Genomic DNA, 22,000 nt, shown 5'->3' with positions numbered 1-22,000 from the left:
TATAAAGAGTCCAGGAGTGTATGTTATCAAACGTACGTCTTGTCTAGGAAGTCACAGAATTTTAACAGAGCATATTGGAAATTTTTAGGTAGCTATGCCGAGTAATCATTGAAGGAAATGCACTATCACGCCTTGTTTATTTAAGAAGAGGCAGGTTATCAATTCGTAATTTTCAGAAACGTACTATTTGCATTATTAGGAACGAAAATGATTTTGGTGATTAGGGTCAGCTCTTGTAAATAATGTTAAAAAATCTGCCAGGATCCATACAGTCTGGAGCTCAGCGGAATACCGCATTTTCTACCGCCATTTATACAAGACACCAATTCAGAAAGACTTATGATAAGTTATGAAAATGCAGTTATTTATTACCATCGAACGAATTCTAAATTGAATGAAGGAGCCTATTCGTGCGACATGGAATGATTTATTGTTCGTATTGATTCCCCGTTATTACTGCAAAGAGGCATCATAAGGATGCATTGCAGGTTCACCATGTCTTGTGCTGGTCAGTCGAGGCAAGGAAAAAATGAAAATGACTTGCACTTAGCCTTTACCACTTGCATAACCGGTGCTCCGACCATAATCCAAGACTTCGGGGAATCTTTTGTACAACTCACCTCGCCAGCTATCATTGTTTTGGGGTGGAGTTTCATTGTATTCCTGCACACGTATCACCTTGGCTCCGGTTCGAAAGTCCGGTATACAGCGAACTGGCGAGGGGGCGCGTACTTCCTCGGCACTAGCATTTCTGTTTCTCGCTACGCATGATATTAGGGCACGACAGACGACCTATATAAGGAACTCCGAGACCTACAACAGTCAGCAGTTGGCCCAACAGCAGCTCTGAAGTGAAAATGGTAAGCTTTTCGTAGATATATTGATTCTCAATGATATGTAATGATCATCTCCTATACTAAATAGCATTTTCGTTAGCCGCAAATGGTACCAGTGTATCAAGCATAAAATTCCGATTGTTAAGCAGGTTAAGATGAGTGTATGACTAGGTAGGTTTACATGGGTGCCAACCACTGTTCTCATTGAGGGAGGTAGCTTATGGTCAAGCGTCGAGTGGATCTAGATAACATAAACAGGTTACACATTGCACAGGGCGCCAGTAAAAGTTCACGCTCAAAACAAAAAGCCAACAGACCTTAGAAATGGCGTGCTTGTCTAAGATGTAGCGTTTCTGTTCACTAATTATATGAATTGGGAAACAATAGGTCTCGAGTACTCTGGCGTATGACAATAATAAATAAAGGTTGTGGTATTGTTAAATACGGGCACGCCAGCAATTTGTGGCAAAAGCTTTTGTTAATTTCGTGCTCACCGTGACCCTCAAAACGAAAAAAATAAGCCTATTTCTAAAGCACACAATTTTTTGTGAGCGAACGCCCGAAGTTACTTTGTATGGAACCTTACTCTATGCTCTTTCATTTTAACGCAGATCCGCGTCTACATCGTCCTCGCCCTGGCCACCAGCGCCTTCGCCGGCATCGTCGGCACTACCGGATACGGCGTCGGTCTGGCTGCCGCCCCAGCCGTTGCCACCGTTGCCCACGCTGCTCCAGTTGTCACCTATGCCGCCGCTCCAGTCGTTGCTGCTGCTCCAGCTGTGACCAGGGTTGCTACAACTTACGCAGCTGCCCCAGCTTTCGCCACCGTGGCCCACGCCCCAGTCGCCACCGCTGTTGCTGCCCCAGCCGTCGCCTCCTACGCTGTTGCTCCAGCCGTGACTCGTGTCGCCACCGTTGCTCACGCTGCCCCAGTCACCACCTACGCCGCTGCCCCAGCTGTCGCCACTGTTGCCCACGCCCCAGTCGCCACCGCTGTGGCCGCCCCCGTCGCCACCTACGCCGCTGCTCCAGCCGTCGCCGCTGTCCACGCTGCCCCAGCTGTTGCCACCACCACCGTCCACCACGCCCCAGCTGTCGCCACCGTTGCCCACGCTGCCCCTGTTGTCGGTGCTTACCACGCCGCACCAGTCTACGGCTACGGCGTCGGTACCCTTGGTTACGGCGTTGGCCACTACGGCTACGGCCACGGTCTTCTCGGCTATGGCCTGAACTACGGCTACGGTCTTGGCTCTCCCTTCGACTACACCAACCTCCTCCGCAGGAAGAAGTGTGAGTTCTGTAATCTCTCTCAACCGGCAAAATAATTGTTATGCTCACTCCCACTCGTATCTTTTAAACTTCCTCCGCCCACTACTTTAGAGTACAGTAGAAAACGGGTAATTAGAATATTGAGTTTCACACATTTCTCTTGAAAAGAAATTATTCTTTGATAAAGCAAAAATGGTAAAACCAAATTAGGCAGGATGTTATTCTAGACCGTTAGATCCTATTTCCGAATTTTGTAGATCGAGGCTGTTAACATAGATGTCAATGGAGATTGCTCCTTTTTTAAGGCCAGTTTGCTGAGTTCTGCTTTAGTTTGACCGTACTATGTTATCGTAACTGCTTTCATGTATTCTGGTTTTGGTGTTCCCGGAAGCAACTTAATGCACGAGGGTCATTTCCATGGCTTTATAGTGTGTTTATCTATTTCTCTTTCAGAAATATCCGCCGTACCGGAAATTACTACAGTTGCTTTCACAGACGAAACTATGTGTACATATCGCTTCTGCAGCGTGATTGGAAGATGATATTGCCTGAAATAAAAGTAAATTATTGTCCCATTTTATGGCCAACTGTGCTTTTACTTGCAGTGTCTTTATCTCAAACAACGACACACTGTATGAGCACTCGTAGGACTGCTTCCAAAGCTAGACCCGTGTGGAACATACTTTGAAAGACAGAAGTGGTGGGAGGCAAATGAGAAAGATAGACCCACAAACCGAAAAACCTGCCAGCGTGTCTCAGGCATTTTATCCCGGTTTACACAACTTTCAACCCGCAGTTTGTTTCCATCTGTCTCACCACTCTTCAAATTGTGATTTCGCACAAAATGGCTCGCTTGCCATTTGCTTGCTCGCTTTTTTTGCGCTGTACCCTTTGCAGGAGTTGCTTTACCAACAAAATCTCGGATTCAGACTTTGGAGAAACTGAACGTTCTGGGTTGTGAAAGGTTGCTCTTGAGGCATTATACACTTGCTTGGGTGATGATATTGCATGCCATTTCAGCCAAAACGATGTCGCTACTTTCTTGTCGGACCTATGCGTGATTTTGACCTATGCGTGCCATCACCCCGGCTATAATTATTGGCATAAGTGCAATACCTCTTGACACTACCGCCCCACCACCGGCGACCTCTTAGATCCCTCATCATGGTACACACTAACACCGATAGAGAGTTATGGCAGTGAAACTGTCGAGGCAACCTCTACAAGCAAGCTGTTTTTCGTCCACACCTTCGCACATCTTCATGTCAGCTGGATGTACTCATACTCCAGGAAACGCACGGCACTCCGATCACCCTGCCCTGATATCAACCCTTCATCGCCGCCAACGCCCCCCACGGAGTCTCCACGCTCGTCCGAAGCAAAATCACCGCAATGGAACACGATCTCCACGACCGTCGCAGCGAGCACCTTTTAATTTAACTTATCCCACACAAGAAGCGCCCGGATGGCATCTTCATCCTCAATATTTATAACGCGCCGTCCGTACGCCACAGTCGCTTTCTAATGCTCTTTAAAAAAGCAATGAACGCCGCAGGCAGCAGCTTCCTCGTCATCGTCGGTGACTTCAACATCCTCCATACCGGATGGGGCTACAAACACTGCTCTGATGCCGGTTGCAACCTTTGGCAGGACTCTCACGACCTCGGCTTCATTCTCATCACTTTCACCACGCGCCTCGGCACCTCCGCTGTGCGACACATGACGCCCCACCTTACGATCATCAATAATGTAGTGAATGCTCAATGGCGCAATACTCAATACGAGCTCGGTAGCGACCCTTTGATCATTGAAATTACTCACTACTTACTCACTGCTCTCTCAACGAGAACGAGGGAATTCGCATGGGCGGAATGGGACGCCATCCGGAAACATCGCACAGCAGAAGCGATACACACCCCAATAACCGATATAGAATCTTGGTCGCACGACCTTCAATCAGTTACCCAATTGGCTACTCGCACCATCAAAACTGGCGCCCCGACTGAAAGCATGGAGAGTGGCTTGCCCACGTCATTGAAGCCAAAACGTCCATCCTCTCCCGCTGGAAGGGTCAACGATTGAAAAACGACTCAGGAAAAGGGTCGCACTACTTAACAAGAATATCCAAGAACACTGCCGAGACCTTATTCAACAGCAAAGGGTGGAGCTTTGTAATTCTCCAAGCGGGAGACTCCACCGCTCCCGCTCGTGGAAAATCCTTAAACACCATATAGACAATGCCAGCACCCGTTCAGAACAGCAGGATCATCTCACCAAACCCATATTCACAGAAACTAAGGGGCACAGCCAGTGCCACGTCACCAATACCGTATGCCAAAAGTATATCCCCTCTGCGCCCGCAAATCCTCAAGGAAAGTACGTGGGGTCTTGCCGGACTGCCACACCATCATGAGCGATTCCCGCACGACAATCAGCAATTACACCGAAGGTCGTATTTCACAACAGGCAGTACGCATCTTACACCAAGACCCTCACTCACCCGAAAACCAAATGACTCTCGTCTGGTTCCCAGCGAACGCCGGCGACGTACATGCGCACCTCACCAACCTCAAAGAGGTCGCTCACTCCGAAGCACGAGGCCTTGTTAACCGTGCCGGAGACAGCGCAGCTGCACCCGCGGAACACGATCGCCTCACCAGCTACAACGACGTAAAGAAATCCTTCTATCTCGACAAAAGAACCTTCCCCATCCCTCATCACAAACTAAACAGAGCACAGGCAACTAACCTTCGCCTGTTACAGACAAACATGTACCTATCACGCGTTACCACAGAACCTACCCCGACATCTACTCTAGTACCACATGCAAGGTCTGTAAGACTCAGGCAGCATCGCTTCCCCGCATGCTAAGGGAATGTAAACACCAATATTCGATAATTCACAGTACCAATTGCAGCATATTGGTGTTTACCCTCTCATCGAAATGCTACGCCACTCTGCGCAGCTCCCACCTCGATGACCAACTCGGGGCTGCGTAGAGCGCCTGCGACCCGGCAAAGAGGCAAGACCTGGATGTCCCCACGTGGTAGGTCTACGCCCAGCCAACTAAACTGCGGGTTTCAATAAAAGCTTGTTCCTCCTCCTCCTCCTTGAATTCTCTAAATGAAACATGGCTACCTTCTCGGGACTCCAAGCGACAGCCATCACGAAAGCGTCATTTCTGAGGGCAAAAAAGTGGAACGTTAAAAACGCTGGTGGCGACGTACTTTGAAAGCACCTGTACGTTAGTGTACGGAAACACAGCCGTGGACACCGAAGTGAGCGTCTCCCAGCAAGTTCCGTCATCAACGAACGTGGGCGCACGTGTGAACGGGTGAGTTCGTAGTTGCCTGCGCTTTGGTGGCCCATTTCTGACGTCGGGAAGTCACGATTTCCATCTCCCATTTCCGCATGCGATAGAAATCGCTTTATATAAAAGAAACTGGCAGATCCTACGCCCTGTGGAAATCGATGTTATGTGAAGCAGTACGCGGGAAGCCTACCAAGTTAGGAAACGACCATGAGAACACAAAGACGTAAGCGGCTGGCTCATGTCCTAGATGACACGCATGTTATCACATGATAGTCATGACCTATTTGTGTTCGGTGTACATTCCTATCATTTTATGCCAATTTTGTTACATACCAAGTTCACGGAAGGGCCATGAGAGTATAAAGACTTAGGCGGCTGTTTCATGACCTGCATGACGCACATGTGGTGATATTCATGTCATAACCGATGACATGTTTTTGATACACTCTTGCCATCATCATCATCAGCCTGTTTTATGTTCACTGCAGGACGAAGGCCTCTCTCTGCGATCCCCAATTGCCCCTGTCCTGCGCCAACCGATTCAACCAGCGCCCGCGAATTTCCGAATTTGATTGCTCCACCTAGTCTTCTGTCGTCCTCCATTCCGTTGCCCTTCTCTTGGTACCCATTCTGTAACCCTAATGGTCCAACGGTTATCTAACTTGCGCACTACGTGACCTGCCCAGCTCTATTTCTTTCTCTTGATGTCGATTAGAATATCATGTATACCCGTTCACTCTGTGATCCAAACCGTTCTCTTTCTGTCCCTTAACGTTATGCCTAGCCATCTTCGTTCCATCGCTCGTTGCGTGGGCCTTAACTTGTTCTCAAGCTACCTTCTCAGCCTCCAAGGCTCTGCCCCATATGTCAGCACTGGTAAAATGCACTGATTTTACGCCTTCTTCTTCAATGATAGTGGTAAGCTTGTCGTGCTATAGCAATTTTGGTACATAACGAGTTAACGAAACGGCCAGGGGAGCAGCAAGACGTAGCCGGCTCAATAGATGCTCTCAAAGAAATGTCCAGAAATGCTTCGCATATTAAATTGGCGACATGATCGTGCCTATGCTGGCCGCATTTATGGCGCCCTTGAGGCTGTGTAAAGAAAGAGAAAAAAAAGTCATCGGAGAATTTGGTGTCTGTGCTCCTTTATGTTCACTTCGTTCTATTGCGTACATTCAACCATCATTACTATAAAACTTGCATTAACGAGCACGGGTGGAGCCAGTCGCCATTGTTGCTTGCTGGATCTGGCGTTACTTTATTTGGTTTATTTACAGTATACCGCAGTCCTAAATTAGACCATACAGGTGGGACTCTTCACAGACCATACAATATCACGTTTTCACTGTGGAAACGTATCAATAAAATGACACTCCTATAGAACAAGAATGAATAAACACATTACAATTAGAAGGTAGCAAATCATAATAACAGGGTAGAGCAGACGCCGCACCATATTTAAAGGGTGGACACAGCGTGCTGAAATGTCGTCAACGTATATGATAAAAAGACACTGGCAGGCAAGGCATTCCACTACTGGACTGTTCGTGGAAAAAAATGAATGTTTGAAAATGTTTGTGCTAGACGAAGAAGTAATTTGCCAGAATGACGATGAAGAGACGCGCGTGCTTCAAACGGCTGAATATACTTTCATGTGTTAAGGCTAAATGACCTTTCACACAGGCTGTAGAAGAATTTTGACCTTGCGACTTTTCTTCGATGCTCCAGGCTGAGAGTGCTGTTCTCGCGCATAAGTAATGATGGCGAAACAGTTGACCTAAATTTATTGGCCCGCCTTTGCACCATTTCCAATTTATGTTTATGTTTATTGTAAAATGAATCCCCTGCAATGCTTCCGTATTTAAGTTTTGGTAAAATTAAAGTGTTGAAACCTAGAAGTTTGAGCTCAAGAGGCGCCGAATTGAACATGTGTCTGACGAAACTAAGCTTGCGAGTGCAGACGAGCATGCGTCATCAACATGCCTGAACCAGGAAAGGGTATTGCTTACGGTAACTCCCACATATTTGTAGTCGCTGACTTCTCTTATCGAAGAAGCGTTTGTAGTGTAAGTAAAGTGGATATTATTTTTTTTTCGTTATGCGTAGTGGCACAGCTTTCTCTTAATTTAACTTTGTCGACCATTCTGAACACCATTCGGTATTACCTGCAAACTGCTACTTATACTGCATTGATCTTCGTGGCACACCACCCTACGAAATATTACGCAGTCATCTGCGAATAACCACGAGAGCACTGGGATCTATAGCCGAAGTAATGTCATTTATATACATTAAAAACAGAATGGGGCCGAGTATGCTGCCCTGAGGTACACCAGAGGTAACAGGTAAGACTGTAGAGGAGTAACCATTGATATAGACGAACTGAGTGCTGTTGGCCAGATATGATCCTATGCAGTTGACTAAAAATTATGGAAAACGGAACTTTTGAAGTTTTCTGACAAGTTTTCCGTGCGGTACACGGTCGAACGCCTTACTAAAATCAAGCAGTAATATATCAACGTGTCCCCAAGGATCCAAAGCCAGTGTCAGTTCGGGAATAATGGTTACAAGCTGTTTATTACTTGATAACCCCTTACAGAAACCATGCTAGTATTCGGAAATTAAGTCGTTAGCTTCATGAAATTTCTTAATAAAGTGAGCGATAACGTGCTCTAGTGTTGTGGAGCAGGCGGAGGTTAGGCAAATGGATCTGCAGTTTTCTGGATGAAGACGATCGCCCTTCTTGTGAATGGAGATCACCCGCTCCACACGCCAATCATCAGGCAATATAGCAGAAGTCAGACACTGAAGATAGTTGTCAAGATATATGAGATCGGTACAGCATATCAATGCAGGAAGGCATTAAGAATACTGTCCGGACCCCCAGACTATTTTTTAATGCTTAATATCCAAGACGAAACGCTTCGTACGATATTAAATTGTGTTCGTCGCAAGACGAGGAAGAATGCCGTTGAGGCTCAGCATCACAGGGCGAAAAAATAGAATAACATTATTCATTCTACTTTTGGCCAATAATCGTTGGATAAGTAATTAAATTGTATTTGCTATTTAACTTATCGATGTGAATCCTGGTGTCTTTCATGTAACGCCAAAATCTGTCAGGCTTTATTTCATAAAGGTGGGTAAAGTAACAGACAAATACCTTTGGCAGATAATAGCGGGCTAGGAAAGCTGGACTGAAGGCTCTGAAATAGCACTGCATTTCTTCATCTTCTTTATAGTTAGTATTTTTAGCCTTGGTTTTATGTGTATTATATTTCGGGCAACTCAAGGGTTTAGGCGGCTATGACGGATGCATCGAGTAGGGACTAAGTATTTGATTCACCTCATAAGAACTTCCTTGAATTTGCACCATAATGTGGCCGCGTCTACTTTTGGTAGACGCGGCCACACTTTTGCTAGACTTTTGGTAGACAATGAACAAAGTTCCAAAGCTCATCCTGTATTGGCTGGTCGTCTGGCTTAAGGAAATATTTCACTGTCTTTGCAGCTGGCCTGCGACCTTTAAACGATGTGGAAGCCGGCATATGAGTAATACTAGCCTGTGGTCAGATATTCCTTCTATTGTGATGTCATGGTCATTTAGGCTTCTTCTAACAAACACCAAATCTAATATATTACCACCTTGACTGCATTCACGGGTCACGTCATGTAGAAGATGTTCCAAGTCACATGTCAGCATTACGTCAAGCGGCGGATTGTCCAATAGACCGATTATGTTTTTACAAGATCAGCTGATTGGTGGCAAATTATAGTGTTCAGCCATAATTATTTGACCGCGTACAATCGATGACAAGTGGCCGTTCAGCTTAAGTAAAAACTATTGAAGGGCACAAGGAGCCCTATACACTGCGCAGACTGTGAACGTGATCCCAGCAGTTTACAGTCAAGAAAGGGCTTTCGTGGTCTTCTATTCGTGTCTGGACTACTACGCAGAGCGTGCGTTCTGCAATAACTACAACGCAGCCTTCCCGGCACGACAGATCACGCCTAAATATTCTATGGGATGACGTCACCATCATGTCATCACTTACACTATCATGAAACCATATTTCGGTTATAATTGTGCTGTCGGGATCGTAGCTGTAGAGAAAGTGCTCCAGCTTATCAATTTTATTCAGTACGCTTCGATCATTTAAATTGAGCACGCATAGTTGCCTAAATCCACCTCGCGCTCTCTGTCAAGTAGAAAAATGTGGTACGTCATTTCAAAGATAGGAACAACCTTATTTGTAAGATCATCCCAAACAAAAATAACGTTATCGTTTTTAAGTTTATCATATATCAAAGAAACGCGATTGCCGTTTGCTGCTTCGGCTTGAGCAGAGTGCCAGAGAACTTTAAGCTTGCGCTGTGTGGATTTGCTGATATGATTTTGGATAAACAGATGGGTGCCCTTAAGCTTTGTCGCATTCCGAAGAACATTTTCTCTTTCTAAGAAGTCTTGAAGATATAAAATGACAGGTCGTGAATTGGATATCCTTCCAATCCAGTGAATTTGAGCAACCGAGCTGCACCATATGTTAACTGTCTTCTCAAACATTTCATCAATTACTATTTTTCATAATTCCATGAATAACAAAGTTGCACTTTTGGTTACGATCTTCAATATCCGTTATTTTTCCGGCTTGTTGCTGAACCACATTCTCCGATAAAATTATTCTGTTCTCGAGCACCTGGATTCGCGAACATTTTTTTATGTACGTCTTTGAGCGATTGGTCTACTTCGCGCCGCTGACTTCCTAAGGTATTTACTGTTACCTCTGTCGTTGCCATTCTCTCACGAATGCAGTTAAGTTCCTTTAATATTTGCGATTGGCCTTTCTGCAGATTTGTGAACATCTCCTCAACCAAGGGCCAAGGCTATTACTCCACGTCCCCGCAAATCAGCAATATAAAACCACAGAAACAAATATAAGCAGTAAAAAGGCGCACTTCTGGGTACGGCAGAATCAACAACATAGGGTCGTCACTACTGTACGTAACAATATAACCAACCTGTGCAAACAACGATCGTTTGTTGGCCAACGACATTATCCCTGCAATTCCGCCGTGCTCCCTGCCGAAGAAGTCTTGCGAAGTGCCTTTTAAGGTCCGGCCTTGTTGTATCACCGTGGATCGGTGAGTCGCATCGTCCTCCTCAAGCCTGCGCAGCTCCATAACCAAGGACAAACCTGGGATTGGCCGACAGCAAGTGCCGTGATCGCCATCACCTTTGTTTGCTGCTGGACAACTTTGTGCATCGATTGTCAATGCAGCGGGCAGAAATAGAGAAACCTGTACAAACAACAAGAATGTTTTCGTCAACGGCGTGACATTACGTTACCATGCTAAGCACGACGTCGAGGGACCAAATCCCTGCCGCCGACAAATGCAAAAATGTCCATATATAGGGTGCAAGTTATTGAAATCTAGGTGGCCAAAACTAACCCTCAGTCCCCACCTAAAGCGTGCCTCAAAATGTTTGTGTGTGGTTTCGCACGTAAAACCCTCGCAATTACTATTACGAACCGGCAGAGCAGAGGAGCATTGAACACAGTTTATGGGAAAATATTCAGAAATCGTCTGGTGCCAAGGTAAGCTTTCACAGCGTACCCACTTCATTCCACGACGTAGCCGGCATTTATTTTAGTACTGCGGCCAACGTGACATTTAACACATATGCTTTCTCGAGTGCACAGCAGACTTTCGCGGTCCTAATTCACACACAAAAGTATATTGCTCTTTCATACGGATAAGCATTGAAAAATCACTCTTTGATACGCTATCGCAACCATGGTGATGGAAAGTTCTGAAATATTTAAAGAAAGCAGGATTAAGAGGATTACTTGATGCCTTCCGTTCCTGCAGCGGATGGCTTCTGTAATCGAGAAACGACATTTGTGGGTCTCAGTGACAGACGTCTGCTAACTTCAGCAGAATTTTTACCGTCTTTGTGGCTTATTCAGCCATTCCATTAGAGGGTGGGTATACGGGGCTTAACGTCTTATGTTCAACATTCCAGCTTTTTGAAATGTCAAATTGTTCTCTGCTGAATTGTGGTCCGTTGGTGGTAACCAGCATCGGTGCTTTGACAAGTGAGATTTTAGTTAGAGTATTATTAATGGGAGGCCACCAAACTCAATTAGTTCACTTCCTAAAAGTTACTGTAGCACTCCACTGGGATCAATGAGTTCTTTCCTTTTCACTCTGAAATGTCACACCTAACAGTCGCCCATGGGTAGCTTGGTTCTGGATGAGGATATAGAGTTTCTAGTTGCTGGGAGTGTGCTTGCTTTTGACATACTTCGCACGCTGGGATGAGGACTTTAAATTCTGCGTTCATTCTTGGCCAAAACACACATTCACAAAAGCGTCATAGACAGCTCTGAATACTTAAATGGGATGAGTGCATAGTTGCTTTCATCTTCACTCACACAGACATTGGGACGATTAGGCGTATTTCCTTAAAACTGAGCATGTCTATATCTGTAAGTTCATTGCTCTATGTGAAGTACATAGGCATGCCTTGGAGTAGCGCGCGCTTATCTTGTGGCCAACCTGACAAGGTGATTGCTTTCAAACTTTACAGTGATTGACCGCTCTCTGTCGCAGACCAAATCTCCTCCGTGGCTTCTTTTCTCGTAGTCAGGTAGTCAGGAGTCAATGCTTTCAACTTCTTGTTCGTTGTTTTCGTTGGGAAGCAACGCCCGAGACATTGTATCAGTCAAAATCAATTATTTGCCTCCTCTGTGCTCGATAACAATGTTGTATCTTTGCGTCTGATGAATCATGCCTTGTAGTCACCTTGTAACTTGATCCAATCGTTTCTCAAGGATCGCTTCAAAGGACTCGTGATTGCTGATGACCTTCCTTTCTCTTACGAATGTGTACGGGCGGAACTTGTTCATTGCAGAGGTGATAGCTGACATTTCCTTTTCAATCTGCGCGTAGCGGATTTCTGTCGGTATAGGTGCTCTTCTGGTGATCTAGACTGGCTGCCCACTTTGAATGAAGGCTCCTGTGAGTCTAAAATGGCTTGCATCACACTGAATTTCTAATTGTTCTTGTGAGCCGAAGTAGGCCAGAACTGCAGCTTTTGTCACAGCGCCTATTGCCTTCTGAAATGCTTTTATGCGTTGCATATTGCAATCACTCAGTTCAGCCCTTGGGCGCGGCCGGGCAGCCACCATTGACCTTTAGCGCAACCACGTGACGTGACGTCACTACAGCCGGAGGAAAAGCTGGGCCCCAACTCGCGCGCAATATGCAACGCATTCTTGGCTTAACCAAGCTAAGCCTGGCCATTTTTTCTTCCGGCTTTCCCCAATGCTATGGCGTATCATTGACAGTGAGTTTTCTCTATGGATTTATTACACGCAAAATTTTCACCATGAAGCTGGAGAGATAGTTCATCACTTCACAGATGCATTGTATTCCTTGGACATCGATTGGTTTTGTCATTAGTTAAATTGCCTTGACTTACTTGTATCAAATTTTAGTTGTTTTTTCAGCAAGTATCCTAGGAAGACATTCGATTAGTCTGTAAGGTTCGTTTTTGCTTTGTTGACGGTTCATAATGAGAGCGAAAGCTGTGTATGACTAAGCTTCCGTAGTTTTTCAGCATCTGGCAACAGAAACAGACTTAGCGATTTTTAACTAACCCATACGGGCGCAGTGCGGCGCGCAGAGGTTAAAAAGCGGAACAGATTAAAACGCTCGCTGTGAACAATAGCGTGACGTCAGAGTTGTCGCTGTATATATAAGCTAGAAAGGTATAGACGTTAAAGACATCTGCGTTATCGATGGGGCGGACACGTCTAGTTCGTACACCCGAAGAAAAACATGCGCACGAGGAGCGCTGGAGGCAACAGCAAGATGAATGTAAATGGCGCCGGTAGGCAACAGCCCACGATGAAGAACGTTTCCGCGATGCTGAACAAAAACAACACTCGCGAGCCCGGGCACCTCCGATCGTGAAACGACGCAAGACAGGCAGCACAAAAAATGGCGGCGAAATGGCAACGATGGAATGGCAGCGAAAGCTGACGACAGTCAAAGTTCCCAAATGAAAACCAAAATGCTTTCGCTGCCTTTCCATCATCACAGAGTGAAATGGTTGTCATTTCTGTCTGCATCTCTGAAGTCGAATGTCTAAGTTATTGCCATTTTCATTTTCTTTTGCATTTTTTTTTACATTTGCGCCCACTCCAAGGACAAGAATATCGTCTACAACACAGAGAACTCCGTTCAGTTATTCAAGTACTACTTAAAGTCTTTCTGGAAGTCTTTCCGCAAGTCCAAACGACAGTTGGAGCTTGACTCATCATCCAGAATACATTGCCAGTTCCCTTCTCGCAAGTCTAGCTCTAAGAAGAGTTTTGCTTTGTGAAGATCATAAAACACATCATCAAGAATGACCAATGTGTCGTTCTCATCGGGTACCCTCGTTGAACGCTTGTGGGTAAACGAATATTCGCATTTCGCCATTTTTGTTCCTTGCAGCTATCACTCTACTCTCCCACTGCTTTGGTTCTGTTACGCTTCTAACGACACTATTTCATTGCAGGATCGCCAACGTTTGTTCTAGTTGCAGTTTTGTGCTGACAGGCACTCTGAAAATTTTATTGCTTTCAGAAGAGGGCCTTAGACACGAAGTGTACTTTCCCCACGAGTGTTCCTTGACTGTCTCCAAAAAAATCTGGGTATTTTTCTATCTACAAGGCTGTAGTATATCGTTATCAGACCCATTTTCTCTGGTGTCGTTCTTCCGATCAGAGGTGCGAGGACATCTTTAACACCTACAAATTCTACAATATGCCTCTGTGCGTTTGCGGTGGTAACTTTTAGTTGCACATTGCCTGAAGAGTGAACTTTGCTTTCATTCCATATTCGCAGTGTTGTTGTCCACGGTTATACTTGAAATATATTGACGGGTCTAGCTGGGATGACGTGAACAACTGTGCCGCTCTCCACTTGAAATTTTACTTGCGTGCCGATCGTTCTAAGAAACGTACAGACTTAGCATAGTTTGTGCCTTTGAATTGCCAATACAGTTAATCCTCGCTGTAGACTGCCAGGCCAGCAACTACCTTGAGCTTTTACAAAATACAGCGAAGTGATTCACTCTGTTGTACTTGGTGCATGTAGGTTTTTATGCTAGGTATGCTTCTTTTTTGCGCTCATGGCTAAATCCGCAATACCCGCATTGTGTATGTTAGATTTTTGTTGCTTTCGTTTTGCGCTTTTCGAGTTCGCGTTGGTGCGATGAACGTATTTCATCGCTCCGTGCAAGGTCTCGCTGCTTGATGGAGTACCCTCATTAAATGATTTCATTTAAATGTTCGTTGCTTCGCGTGCTTGACACACCATTTCAACCTTCTCAAGCGATGAATCGTCTAGCTTGAGAATGTCCACACGGGTATTTTCTTCATAGATGCCACAGACAATCAGGTCAAGGATAATTTTTTCTCTTTAGTTTCTGAATCCACAGTTCCACACTTTGAGCAGGAAATCTGTGACAAAGCTGTCGAACAAAGCTGTGACAAGCTGTTCCTCGCGTTGCATGCGAGTTAGGAAGACGTATCGTGACTACAGCTCGTTGTGCTTCAGTAAAAAATGCGCGTCGAAAAGGCCGATGACATAAGCATAGTTAAACTGTGGATCTGGTGGTTCCTAAGTCGGTTTTCCGGAGCCGATCGAGTTGTAGGTATCAAGCAGTGAAGAGCTACCAACGGTCAAAACAACTGCTGCTTGCCGGTCAAAAGGTGTTCTCGCTGTGTTAGTTGCTTTAATGTACAGCGTGAAGCTCCGCTTGAAATCTCGCCATTCTTCCATAGCGCTTACTCTGGAGTAGAATTTCACTGGTACAGGAATCTCCGCCATTGCTGATGCACTGACGTTAGAACTAGTTCATTTCTGACGCCATTCTTCGTTATCTCTCGTATAGTGGACGATAGAACACTAGACTTTTGTTAACGAGGGTTATCTGGGTTTATTAAGCATGGAGTGAAAAGAAATTGGCCTGGTAACATGGAAGTACAGAGATTCGATTATTCAAAGACGGCGGGACCAAGTAGGAGGAGAGTAGCAGGGGGCCAGACACAAGTTGATACTTTCTCTGCTCCAAGTTTGAAGAGGAGGAGGAGAGATGCCACGATGGAGGGAGCGGAGGTTTCAGAAAGGGCGCTTGTTCAGTGTGTTACACTGTACGTAAGGAATGGCGGCGCCATTTCCAGATACTTCTTGTAACAGAGAATTAAATGACTAGATGGTTGCTGGCTTGACAGAACATAGTTATAACGGCGCGTGCGAGGACGAGGCACAGAAAGCATGCACGGAGGACAGTAGTGATTCCTCGGCAATTGTCGGCGATTGTCCTCCGTGCATTGTATCCGTGTCCAGTCCTTACACACGCCGTTGTAATCATCTTCTTAATCTTGATTCCCAAGAACAACAAAAATAAAGAGTTGTTTTCCACACACAAGATAGAGATATTCCAATAAATTTGTGTTTAATATTACACAAAATTTTCCCCTCTTGTAAGGTCCTCTACGTACAGTTTTGAAACAGTTTACGATGAGTAAACATGTAGCTTGTGTTGCTGAGACAATTAGGGAGTATTAAATGAATTATAAACAGAAATAGATATGTTTTAGCAACGAGTGTGAGAATAAACATTTATCATAATCCGTTCGCCTGACATACCAATTATGAGATAGCCTTCTTTATTAGTAAAAAAAGATAACTCCAATAAAAGCAAACGTCCCAAATACCTCCATACTCAGGACCTGTTTCCGCATTATCACATACCCATAATATAGGGTCGGTACGACCAAATTCTTCTACTAACACGATACTCTAGCACACAATGCGAAAACGAACATTCGGACATATTGCCACTTTGGAATCTTATACACTATCATAAAGTAGAAGTCGAGTTGTGGAACGTCCTTCATTGAAGGACACAATAAAGTGAAAAAATTACTTCAAATGTTTAATCCAGCTTCTCAACTCTTACATTGCACCCGGCATTAACAGACTACTTACGATATCTATTTTGTATATTCTCGTATAATTTCAATCAGTGCTATCATTTCTATATGCCAAGCTTTGTTAAAGTTTGTGGGGAGCCCTTCCGTCCTTGTTCGCTGGCGGTAATTATGCTTTCCAAGTCATAAACATTCGTTATTGTATGTCCTAGTGTCATGGTAGCAGCGGTTGAGCGCTCCGTTTTTGTAGGTTGGTGTACCTTTACTGAGGTTACACTCGTTACTAAAAAAGTCAAATTAAAAGCTGTACACTGCCTTACGTTAAAAAAAAATTATGCGGTTTTACGTGCCAAAACCAATTTCTGATTATGAGGAACGCCGCATTGGAGGACTCCGGAAATTTCGACCACCTGGGGTTCTTTAACGTGCACCTAAATCTAAGTACCACGGGTATTTTCGCATTTCGCCCCCATAGTAATGCGGCCGCCGTGGCCGGGACTCGATCCCGCGACCTCGTGCTCAGCAGCCCAACACCATAGCCACTGAGCAACCCCGGCTGGTTGCCTTACGTTCGTGGCCATTAATATAATCCCAGAGAGGAAATAGAATGCATAGCTTTGTTTAGTTAGGCGTGTTTTCATTTCTTGTCTGTGTTCATGAACTTCAATTGAGGAGGTGTTTACGTCTTTGTCATAGTATCTTAAGCCTGCGTGCCATACATCATGAATTCTGCAAGAAGGCTAACATGCTCAGCGACAAAAAAATCTTTCGGTAGTGTTTAACACACAGTACACCACTTCATTCTGCCATTGCAGGCAACGGCGCCTTAGTACGGGCGCACCGTTGTTCCTCACAAAGATCAGTTCACATACTTTTATGCTGGAACTCGGCTTAAAACAACTTGCTTTTTATTCAAGGCTTTGTCTAGAACATAGTAGCTTCTCAAAGCATTTCATATTGTTCCTCCTTAGAATAATCTAGCGGGTGCAAGCACCAACACGAGTCAATACGCCGCTATTGCTCCATTTAAACAGCACACTGGTGCCGCCTTTTTGTCCGCTAATATAACAGTGATAGGTAGCGTCAGCGAGATATAACTTTTCAGCCTGGTAAATTGACTAATCGTATCTGCGCTCCTTGCAACGCAATCGAAAACCCAACTATGATGCCTGCACCTGCACTTTCTAATGTGGAATTGAGCGGCTTCTAGCTGTCATGCTGCTGACCACCATCGACTCACCCTAACGACACCAGCGATCTCTCGAACTAGCGCGTTGCTGCGAAAGCCGCAACAGGGCGGGTTCGCTCGCTCGCTCTCTCGACATATGCTTCATGCACCTGAAAAAAAAAAGGATCCTGATGTTTTAATGCTTGGTAACATGGCGCCGAAATGAAATGTTAATCTGCACACGTCATTGTCTCAAGGTACGCACCTAACGCGTGCTGATGACAGTTTCTAGCAAAACCCGGCATACATTTATTCCACGAACGACTAGGGTTGGAACGGTAGCTGTTCACTACCTGTCTTGTTTTGTGAAAAATTATAATTCAGGTATATATGAGAGTGGTAAGAGTAGAGTCCGTAATATGCACACATTATTGTCGTCCAATTCTAGTCACCTTCCAAAATACGTCCTGCTGAGCGGCCAACATCTGATGTAGCGGTGGCTCGCCTTCCTGTAAGCAAATGGCGAAAAGCTCTAATCACAAAAAGTGAAAACATTAATTACATATAACCGGTCCAGGAGTGTATATTATCAAACCTACCTCTTATCTAGGAAGTGATAAAATTCTTATAGAGCATATCGGAAATTTTTAGGTAGGTATGCCGAGGAGTCATTGAGAACAATGTACAATCACGCCGCATTTATTGAAATATAGGAAAGGCTTCTGAACATCACCGATATGGTGGGGTTGTCTAACGCAACCCATCAATTCGTAACTTTCAGATACGTACGATTTGCTTTAATAGGAACGAAAATGATTTGGTCATTAGGGTCAGCTTCTGTAACTAAGGTTTAAAAATCTGCCCGGATCCATATAGTCTGGAGCTCCACGGTATACCCCATTTGCTACCGCCATTTATACATGACACCAATTCAGAAAGAGATATGATCAGTTATAGAAATGCAGTTATCTATTACCATCGAACGAATTCTAAATTGAATGGAGGAGACTATTCGTGCGACATGGAATGATTTATTGTTAGTATTGATTCCCCGTTATTACTGCCATGAGGCATCATAAGGATGCATTGCAGGTTCACCATCTCTTGAGTTGGTCCGTCGAGGCAAGGAAAAATGAAAATGACCTACTTTTAGCATTTACCCCTTGCATAACCGGTGCTCCGACTAAAATCCAAGGCTTCGGGGAATCTTTTGTACACCTCACCTCGCCTGCTATCATTGTTTTGGGGTGGAGTTTCATTATATTCCTGCCCACGTATCACCTTGGCTCCGGTTCGATAGTCCGGTATGCAGCGAACTGGCGAGGGGGCGTGTACTTCGTTTGCACTAGCATTTCTGTTTCTCGCTACGCATGATATTAGGGCACGACAGACGATCTATATAAGGACCTCCGAGACTTAAAACAGTCAGCATTTGGCCCAGCAGCAGCTCTGAAGTCAAAATGGTGAGCTTTTCGGAAATCTATTGATTCTCTGTGTCATATAATGAGCACCTCCTATACTAAATGGCGTTGGATGTAGCAGCAACTTAGGGATTCAGAAAGTTGGTTGTGGGATTCACAAAAGGGGTCAGGAGATTTGGTTGTGAGGGTTCATCATGGCATTTTTTTCTTCTTTTTCATTTTTTTTCCTTTTTTAACCTAGGTAGGACATAAGGCAGTTTAATAGGTTGAGCTTGGTGGCGCAACCCACCGACCGGTTCCAAAGAGAACGCTCATAACATCCATCCATGCGTACATGCATGAAAAAAGGCCGCAGTTTCACTTTGCACTGTCCGCTCGCCAAAATGGCATGGAGCGACACACAAGCACAAAATCCCGATTGTGAAACAGGTTAAGACGAGGGGATGGCTACGTAGGCTTACATGGGTGCCTACCACTGTTCTGGTAGAGGGAGGTAGCTAGAGGTCAAGCATCAAATGGATCTAGATAACATGAAGAGATTATCCATTTCACAGGGCGCAAGGGAAAGTTAACGCTCAAAAAAGAAAATAGCCAACAGACTTTGCACTCGGCATGCTTGTCTACAAGATGCAATGTTTCTATTCACTAATTATATAATTTTGAGAACAATAGCTATCGAGTACTCTCGCGTTTGACAATAATAAACAAAGATCTGTGATGCCGCTAAATTCGGGCGAACCTGCACTTTATGGCAACCGCTTTTGTTAATTTCATCTCACCGTCACCTCCAAGTGAAAATTAGGCCTATTTGTATACCACCCAAGCATTTATGAGCAAACGTACATCCCAAGTGACCTTATATGAAACCTTGCTCTATGGTCTTTATTTGAACGTAGATCCGCGCCTGCATCGTCCTCGCCCTGGCCACCAGCGCTATCGCTGGATTCGTCGGCACTACCGGATACAGCGTCGGCCTGGCTGCTGCCCCAGCCGTCACCACCGTTGCCCACGCTGCTCCAGTTGCCACCTATGCCGCTGCTCCAGTCGTTGCCACCGCTCCAGCTGTCACCAAGGTTGCCACCACTTACGCAGCTGCCCCAGCTTTCGCCACTGTGGCCCACGCCCCAGTCGCCACCGCTGTTGTTGCGCCAGCCGTCGCCTCCTACGCTGTTGCTCCAGCCGTGACTCGCGTCGCCACCGTTGCCCACGCTGCCCCAGTCGCCACCTACGCCGCTACCCCAGCTGTCGCCACTGTTGCCCACGCCCCAGTCGCCACCGCTGTGGCCGCCCCCGTCGCCACCTACGCCGCTGCTCCAGCCGTCGCGGCTGTCCACGCTGCCCCAGCTGTTGCCACCACCACCGTACACCACGCCCCAGCTGTCGCCACCGTTGCCCACGCTGCCCCTGTTGTCGGTGCTTACCACGCCGCTCCCGTCTACGGTTACGGCGTCGGCACTCTTGGTTACGGCGTTGGCCACTACGGTTACGGCCACGGTCTCCTCGGCTATGGCCTGAACTACGGCTACGGTCTTGGCTCTCCCTTCGACTACACCACCCTCCTCCGCAGGAAGAAGTGTGAGTTCCGTAATCTCTTTGAACCGGTAAAATAATTGTTATGTTAATTCAATCTCGTATTCTTTAAACTTTTTCCGGCCACTGCTATAGAGTACTGCCGAAAAACTGTTAATTCGGGTAATACGTTTCACACATTTCTCTTGAAAACCCAGCTTCAGTGATATAGCAATAATGCAAAACACCAATTTAGGAACTAGTTTTTTCTAGAAGGTTAGAAGTTATGCCGGAAATTTGTAGGTTGCGACTATCAACGGGGAAGTCAGTGGAAATTGGTATTTTCTTCAAGCAGGGTAGCGGAGTTCTAGTTTTGCTTGAAGATACTATGTTATCGAAGATGCTATGCTTTCCTGTGTTTTGCTTTGATGTTCGTGGGAACGACAAAATGCACTAGGGACATTTCCATGGCTTGATAGCGCGTTTATTTCTTTCCGTTTCAGAAATCTCTGGACATCCCAAGATTACTACAGTTGCTTTCACAGACAAAAATATGTGTACGTATCGCTTCTGCAGTGTACTTGGAAGATTCTATTGGTTGAAATAAAAGTAACTTATTTTCCTATTTTATGTACAGCTGTGTTTTTACCTGTATCTTTGCCTTACACAACGGCAAACTGCATGCGCTCTCACAGGGCGGTTTCCAAAGTTGGACTTTTGTAGAGAATACAGCGAAACACGGAGCTTTGGGTAGAAAATGACAAAAATTGGCCCACAAACCGAAACATCGGCCACCTGACCCATGCATTTTATTCCGGTTCAGACAACTTTTAACCAGCGTTTCCATCTGTACGCCTTAGTCTTGACATTTTGATTTACACACACAATGGCTCGTTTGCCACTAGTTTGCCTGTTCTTTTTTTTTTTTTGTACTGTTCAAGTAATAGCGTTCCTTCACCAACTAAATCTAAGATTCAGACTTTTGGAGAATCTAGTCGTTCTGGGTTGCGTGAGGTTCATCAGGAGGCGTTGCAGATTTGCGTGTGTGATGAAATGGCATGCAACTATGTATATATACAGGAATAACACGGTTGCGACTTTCTTGTCTTAATTATGTGTAAGTTTTGTTTCGTTGGACGCCTGACACCGGTCAAGTAACATTTTTGCTCCCTGATAAGCACAGAAGTTTAAGTGTTATGTCACTTGGATATTTTATCGAGAAACGACAATTCACAAAATATGAGAAAACGCTTTTGAATGTATATGTTTTGTTTTCTTAGTAAGCTCTCGAGACTTCTGCTTTCAGGTTAACTTATTCAACGAGAACATTACCAGAGCCGAACATTAAAGCAGCATAGATATCAAATTAGGAATCGGAATTGAGCATGAGGTTTGCACGTTCATAAGGAACACCTTGCCGAAAAAGGACTGACTGCAAACGGTAAACGTAATTTATTTCGCTCTTTAATTCTACAAATGAAACATGGGTC

At 45.2% G+C, this 22,000-nt stretch overlaps 2 protein-coding genes across 2 annotated transcripts; both read left to right on the top strand.

Moving 5' to 3' along the window:
* The first annotated feature begins 991 nt into the window (after positions 1 to 991).
* LOC129387049 (uncharacterized) lies at positions 992 to 2,683 on the top strand. Its single transcript, XM_055075734.1, has 3 exons — positions 992 to 997; positions 1,448 to 2,126; positions 2,559 to 2,683. Coding segments are annotated over exons 1-3 (687 nt in total). The 3' UTR covers positions 2,561 to 2,683.
* Positions 2,684 to 3,647: 964 nt separating this feature from the next.
* On the top strand, positions 3,648 to 20,611 carry LOC126541174 (uncharacterized). Its single transcript, XM_055075743.2, has 2 exons — positions 3,648 to 3,815; positions 19,898 to 20,611. Exons 1-2 carry the CDS (start codon positions 3,648 to 3,650, stop codon positions 20,609 to 20,611), a joined length of 882 nt encoding a protein of 293 aa, XP_054931718.2.
* Positions 20,612 to 22,000: the final 1,389 nt, after the last annotated feature.

This window comes from Dermacentor andersoni, chromosome 3, assembly GCF_023375885.2.
Source record: "Dermacentor andersoni chromosome 3, qqDerAnde1_hic_scaffold, whole genome shotgun sequence".
Taxonomy (NCBI): domain Eukaryota; kingdom Metazoa; phylum Arthropoda; class Arachnida; order Ixodida; family Ixodidae; genus Dermacentor; species Dermacentor andersoni.
This window is presented reverse-complemented; position numbering and strand designations above follow the sequence as displayed.